Here is a 7,721-nt window from a genome sequence, read left to right as displayed (position 1 = left end):
CCTCTCCATCGGTGGTTGATAGCGATGTGATCTAACTGGGTCCAGCGTTGGGACGAATTCGGGGGTCGCCATGTCAAAAGATGTTTTTCCTCATGCTTAACGTTGGTATTTGCAAGAAATAGGCGGTTATCTGAGCACAGCTACAACAGACGGTCGCCATTATCTGTTCTTTTAGCAACGACACCGTAAGATCCACCCAGGTGTCTTTACCGTTCACTTAGTTTACCTACTTGAGCATTAAAGTCACCTGCCACTATTACTACATCAGAACGCCTAGCTTTTCGGAGAAGGTCAGAAAGTTTCCTGTAGAACTCATCTTTTATATCGTCTGAGCTGCAGTCAGTGGGAGAGTAGGCAGAGACGACGACCGTTGCTTCTACCTTGACGTGGTGGTCGGGCTTGCCTATCGTGATGAGCCGATCGAGCTATACTGGCTGGAACAATCGTTCCTCAAGGTACTACCATGCCAGGCAGGTCGGTTGAAGAGCGGTAAGACTAAAAGCAGCGAACCCAAGGTCCGAAGGCGAAGTCGTACTGCCGACTGTACAGAGTTGTGACGGCAGTAAGATGTTTCCTTCAGACAACCAGCATAACAGCGATGCTGCCTTCCCACAAGGAGGGGTGGGGTTGGAAAAGGTCGACCCTAAAAATGCACACCTCGCCTTATCCCACGGATTTCCGTCTCCGGCGGTAGGGCCTTTTGAAGAACGGAGCTAATACGTCAAAAATTCCCCACAAACAGGCCGTGCGTGACCAGCCTCAAGCAGTTGTCCCTTGGGCACTGCGGTCACGCTCCCAGGTCGTTATGACCAACACTAATCCAACTACTTTTTCAGGTCCCCTAAGAAATACCCTTCCACGGTGTGGGCAGCCAGGAAGTGATATTAGCCCTCATACCCTTAACTGCACACGAGACCAATCCATCAGGACCAGCTGCTCTTCCTCGTTTCAGATTAAATATAGTTCTAAAACCATACTGGTAATGTTTTAAGGTGCTCAATAAGTGCGTAGTCAAGGGTCAAAGCGTGACACCACTCATTATATTTTACTCCCTCGGATTGGTACAAATCAAATGTATAACTTCGCAAAGAACTGATTCATCCGAAGATTATTTAGTAAATTTTGGTTGAGTAACTTTTCTTTCTGAATAACTATATGATACACTAACTGATTAAAAATATGAACAACATTAGTGCAAGAGACAGTGAGTCAGCTACAACGTAGGACCAGGTACATATATGCATCGGTCGAGCCTCTCCAAAGATGACTGATGACAATATGGTCTATTTGAGTCCATCTTTGGTTTGGTGCAGGGGATCGCCATGTTAGACGATGTCTCTCCTTATGCTTAAAATTAGTGTTTGCTAAAAGTAAACGATTGTCTGAGCATAGTTGCAGCAGACGGTCACTATTATCTGTTCGCTGAGCTGGAATACTAAAATACTCACCTAAATGTCTTTCCGTTTGGTTTAAGCTACCTACTTGGGGATTAAAGTCACCTACTACGAGTACTATATCTGAGCGTTTAGGTTTATGAAGAACTTCAGAAAGCTTTCTGTAAAAGTCATCTTTCACTTCATCGGGACTGCAGTCAGTGGGAGCGTAGGCAGAAACAACGAAAAGGCAACGACGTGTGTCTCTATCCTCCTGAGTTCTTACGGAGCCGTTTAGCCGAATACCACATAGGTGACTATTAAAGGGGACCCATTCTAATAAGGCTTGTTCTGCCCTCGTACTTAGTGATATGTATACACCTGCCAGTCCACGAGGACTTGTCGTCAGGTCGCCAGATAAACGGGGGGTGTATCTCGTCGGTTCCCTGTTTAAGCAAGGTGAGGTCAACTGAATGACCATACTGGGATCCTGTATGTGTGTTTCGGAGACACAGCACATATCAATGGTACGAGATTCTACAGTTTTAGCTGAGGAGGCCTACTGGCCGATTTGACATAGGATGAGTACGTTGAAGGCTACAATGTGTAGTTTGGAACGAGGTTTCAGTAGACCTGAGATAGTGTTTTGCGCACTAGAATTTTTGGCTATGGCGACACTTAAAGAGGAAGTTTAGTGTTGAAAGTCGATGTAGGAGGAATAATAGGAATAGAAGAGGGAGACTGACTATGAATAAAGTGATCTTGAGGTATGAGGGCGGTTATCACTTCCCGGTCGTGCCTAAGGGACACCTCCATACAGTCAGCAGTACGACTTCGCCTTCGGACCTTGGGTTTGCTGCTTTTAGTCTTACTGCTCTTCAACCGACCTGTCTGGTGCGATAGGAATTTATTATCAGCAAACATTCATTGACACTAATTTGTCCAGATTTAGTGGCAATCTTAGTTATATATTGAATTCTACTAGGTGCAGTTTTCTGTTGACACTAGCAGTCAATAAATACCGGAAGGAATTGATTACATAATACGTTAGCTAATGCTATTATGCCATATCCAATGTCTATGTATGACTATGTCTTACAGCTTTGGAATATGGGAGTTGTCATTAACGTTTTGCTCACGAGACAATTTTGGTTGTGAAAAACGAAACCAATAGCACACTAGATGCTCATTCTGTAATTTGCCCCACAGAAGACATACTGCTTCGATTTCTTATATTTACCTTTTTGAAATGATACTTAATACACAATACTAATTCTTTTGATGGCATCAAAAATGTACTAAATAAATCTTAATTCTAAAGTATAGACCTCTCTAGGCTATAAAATACAAGCATAAGAAGGATGTTACGTAGGTCTACTAGAATATCTCCGCGAGTAAATTTCTTCTAGTCGTTTTAGAGATTAATTGATTGTTTTTCGGTGCTTGGATAGCTTAAAGGAATAGCCTACTTTAAGTAAACAAAATATACCCATCTATTTCTAGTTGCGCCGCTGAATTATTCAGAACAGTTGAGATAATAACGAATTAAGAATAACCTCTAAGATACAAAATGGTAACTAATTTTATATTATTTTGATATATGTTTTCTGAATTATCGTTCATGCAGCCAGTTAATACGAGAAACACACAATTATGGAGGTTATTACATGTAACCTCAGTTCCATAAATGAACCTGTTTAGATATGTGAATATTCTGGAGTGGAAAATTAAAAGACACAACTCAGTTTATCCTTTCTTGATATACAGACTAAAATATGCATAAGCTAAATAACCTACCAGAAGGAAACAAGGAAAATCGATATAAATAAAAATATCTTACTTCATATTCAAAGAATTTATCTTCTAATGTCTTATCCCCAAAGCCCTCACCAGTTTCTTCAAACAAAGAGGAATAATTCTGAAAAACAAGCACGAGTAGAAACGTCGCTCATAAAAGTTCAGTGGAAAAAATGTTACGAAATAAAAGAAAGTACTGAGACAACAAGTAACGTTAGTAAAATAATTTTATATCATTGGGATGTATTTGAAGACATCAACTAACCCACTGTGTGACATTTTAAACCATTTGGTTTGTTTTGCAGGAATTAGTATCATGTCTCCTCCGCATTCGAGAAATTTGTATAACCGTGTAATTGTTTGAATGCTGGTTATGGCATGGCAGCCAATGAAATCAATCTGGGCATGATGAAAGCCAAATAAGCTATTACCAAGCACCTTTTAGGCCATCGTGAATTTAATCTGGTCGAAAAAGCAAAGTGTACCATAGGTTTGTTTTACTCTTTTGAGAGATGATGACGATCCTTACGTTCGACCATCGTAGATCCTGTAGAATTGCCCATATTCGGTCATATCATGTGAGTAATCCCAGAGCCTGACAATGTGTTTATAAATAGTTGAGTTGGTAGTTTGATAAATGTTACCATCTCGAAACATTCGATTTAGTGGTTTGTTCACGCTTAACATGTGTCGTCCCATAGATTTTCATATCATATGTTAACCCTAAATCGACCGTAGTGATGTACTTATTAGCTACCTCAAAAATCGTGAGCTTTGTGTCATGCCATACTTTTCATTATTTTTTTAGGCTTACCACTGTAGTATGTAGTACTGTTTTTGTTATATCTTGAGGCCGAGTGGATGTCTTGCTAACGTATGACTTGATAAGACCGCCAATCCGGGAGCAGCGAATTATCGATCGGAACAGTGACACACGAAAACCGTACGAGCAGTCTAGAGTGCTAACCGGTCCTGAGATCTGCCTAGCCCAGCCAGTTAAGTCCAAAACACCAATAACAGCCTCTGCAATATGAATCATTATTCTTAAACATACTGGGTTTATATACCAACCAAACAGACTACATCGTACCATAAAATAGAAAATAACATTTGTACAAGGTTTGGCCAAATGTGGCTGTGAATAGGGGAGACAGTAATCAATAGGCTGGGGATAACTCAAGAATGGTAAATTGTATAATAATAGTTCATAGGTCAAAATAAAGCTTATGATAAGAGGAACACGAATATGAATAGTTTAGTTACTTAACAATTACACAATAGGAAATATACATATCACATTGGTCCATAAATAGTCCTTAAAAGTTACCATTCACAATTCTCTTCAGGATACAACAGTTTTCCCTCTGCTTATTATCTCATTAGCTTTCCTCCTTGAAGTGCCTATTTAGGGTGAAGCAACTTGAATTGATACATATTCGTGATAAGTCCTACTTTATGGTTGAGAGGCCTATGGTTAAATTGCATAGAAGTGATGTTTAGTTTGTGACAGTAAAAACGTGAGACAGATGGTAGGTTTGTAGCGTACAAATAATATATCTTAAAGATTATAAAACGAAACTAAACAATTAATATCATAAAATATAAATACCTTTGAAGGATAAAATTAAGTATAATAACTAGTTGGTGCATGCTCTATAATTGGTCGTCATTTGTTAAAATTAGAGATGTGACCTTTTCTGTATTATATGAGAACAAGTAGCGTTATCATAATCGGATTTCTTGGGAAGTAATTCTGACTAAATTAACGTAAACTACCGCTATACAGTTTAGATCGAGCATGACGTTATGATTCCAAGAACTGCTGAATACTGTATTTCATATTGATATTTTTAGATTCTAGGGACACTAGTAAAACTTATATGTCCTTTTACAATCCGAACATCATCACCAACGTAATCTTTTAGTATATCAGCTGCATAATACTAAGCTAAAACTATTTCCTTACCTTGAAAGCAATCTCTCCCCATTTAGAGCGTTCGCAGTTAGCATGTTCAAATGTCTTATGCTGACAATTTGAAAGTTGTATAATACACTTGAATTCTATACAGGTACTGAAATTCAGTACACATAAGTGGCTAAGAACCATGTACCTTGAAGAATATGGTTCAGCAATCCAGTCAACCAACCAATAGTTACGAATGAGATTTGTAACCGAACCCTGTTATAACTTACAAAGCTCATCACCTGCTCATTGCTGTGATAATTTAAACCGATCCCTTTTCCTGACAATGGTTTCTACTTTGAAGTGATAACTGAGTTCGTTTGTCTTGACGATCTTTCTTTTATATATTACTATTATTGAAGTAACTACTTCTATGAATTTGGTGACCATCTTGTTGTGCTGGTGAGGTGTGGGAACTTGAACCGATACATATATGTACCTGGTCCTACGTTGTAGCCGACAGACTGAAAATATCAGCACTCTACATCGCCTATAAATATTTTCAACGTTAGAAAACTCATAAGAATATTAAGACCTAGTTCATTATTGTTCGGCTTCAACTTTTAAACAGTAGTCGGAATTACTTTAGTTTTCGATTTGCCGATATTTAGCCCACTAAGTAGTATTAACGTATTTTTAAGCAACAGATTCGACTCACCGAGTAGCACACAGGAATATCAGCTTTTAATGAATTTTACTTTTCTAAATTTAAGATTATTTATCAACTCCGATTCACCTAATCAATTTGTTGATTTTGGGACTAGTTTCCCGAGAATTTGTAAAATTGGTAGCTATTATAGGGGATTTTTGTTGTCATAATGCTTAATCAGAGGGAAGCTCATATCAGCTAGACTTCAATCGATAATATATTTTGGGACGTCCAACGGTGTTTTTTTAAAGACATTAAGAGCATGGAGATAATGTCTACTGTGTGTTGAAGATATGCACAACCCTTAATACAAAATACCCCACTGTTATAATTGATTGTAACAAACCCTACTGTCATCCCAGCCGCCTGTAATATTTCATGCATTAATTCTCATATCATGACAAATATTCTGTGAACCAGAATTGTGTGAGATAGTATTTAGACAAACAACGAGCGACCGGGTACCAACCATTACAATTCCGAAACCAAACAGCAGAAGTACATCACAGAGATCAAGAATATTATTCGTACCACCTGCGGTCACCTAGAAAATCGATACAAGTTTTAATTATTATGTACTGATAAACATAGTTTATTTGTGCAGTGTAAAAAGGTAATGAGTTAAAAAAAAACTTACCGAATAGTACCTGGCAACGGATTTTACTTGTTCGTAATCGTTAGCCTTAGCAAGTTGAACAAGCCCCTCTGGGTTAAGTTTTCCACAGCGAGGATAAAGTTTGGACCGATCTTCGTTCGAAAGTTCTGTCCCGAATGAATTGATTGTTATGATAAACGCCCTCCTATCAGCTTCAAAAGCCAACAACTCACACATCACCTCGGCGGTGATTCCACCCAGTGATTTACAGAAGGCATAAAAATCTTCAATATATGCCTATAGAATTAGGTTATGCGAAAAGACTAACATACCCTGTACAAAGTGTTACGTATTATCTCTATATTAAGTTCATCTAAGTCTTGCTCCGAAATGCAATCAATAAAGAATGGAGCTACAGAAATAAAACCACAATCAGAATGATACCTAAAGGCGTATCCACGAGTACAGCATTGTATAATTCAGCAGGGTTAGTTGCAATATTCAGGGTTTCCATTTCCAAAAATGTCCCAAGAGGGTGGCATTTAGTCATAAGTTCGGATATCGGCCGGCCATGAAGAGTCCCTGTTATCAGAAGCACAATATTATCAATCATGTAGCTGTATGTGATGTAATCCAAGAATAAAGATAATGGGTATACAGCTTGGTTGCGTATGTGGCGGAACTCAGACACAAACTTTTCGCGAATTCTCTCTTCAATGATCCCCACAGTCAAAGGTCCCGGTTCATTGGCGAGAAATTCCCCATAGTCAGTGTCATGCAGGTGAAGCTTTAAGTCTGATTATCAGAATTAAACTAAAACAGAATTGGCGAACTCCTACCATCCAAAGTTTCACACTGTACTAGCACGTGATAATCAGCTTGCTTTAGAAGTCCACCCTTAATTCCACGTGCTAGACCTTCTAAATAGCCACTATCTGCATTGAAATTCACCAGAGAAATCGGCAAAACCTCCGTCATTACGAAGCCGCCAAAATCTTAATCCTCAATGTCTCCCGTCCTTGAAATAATGAGGTCACTATTGAAGATTGAAATGAACCAAAAATTATTTTATGGGTAGGTTTCAAATATTGCTGTGATGCTATCAACGATTTAAAAGTCCAGTAGACTATCAACAATCTAGACAATAAACAGATGAGTAGAAACATCAAAAAAACGTTTGAAGTACATGTTTGTATTCAGTCTACCCAATGGTTCCATGTCATGGAACTCAATTTAAGGTACAACAGATCGCAGTTGAGGTAAATTAATTCAGAGCCTGCGAAATTAGAAAGCTTTCTTCTATAATCCAGACAGGCGTGATATACTTTCTTGACTCGAGCTCTT

General features: G+C 38.6%; 1 protein-coding gene across 1 annotated transcript; it reads right to left on the bottom strand.

The window, feature by feature from the left end:
- Positions 1 to 3,141: 3,141 nt before the first annotated feature.
- On the bottom strand, positions 3,142 to 7,388 carry Smp_079950 (putative vacuolar ATP synthase subunit ac39; the record flags this gene model as incomplete). Its single annotated transcript, XM_018789081.1, has 5 exons — positions 7,217 to 7,388; positions 6,822 to 7,172; positions 6,710 to 6,789; positions 6,420 to 6,674; positions 3,142 to 3,291 (listed from the first exon to the last, which is right to left on the bottom strand). The coding sequence occupies exons 1-5, from the start codon at positions 7,353 to 7,355 to the stop codon at positions 3,142 to 3,144; spliced, it is 975 nt and encodes a 324-aa protein (XP_018654560.1). The 5' UTR covers positions 7,356 to 7,388.
- Positions 7,389 to 7,721: the final 333 nt, after the last annotated feature.

The sequence above is a fragment of the Schistosoma mansoni genome, chromosome W (assembly GCF_000237925.1).
Source record: "Schistosoma mansoni strain Puerto Rico chromosome W, complete genome".
NCBI classification, from domain to species: Eukaryota; Metazoa; Platyhelminthes; class Trematoda; order Strigeidida; family Schistosomatidae; genus Schistosoma; species Schistosoma mansoni.
The sequence above is the reverse complement of the archived record's forward strand: the minus strand, read 5'-3'. Positions and strand labels throughout refer to the sequence as shown.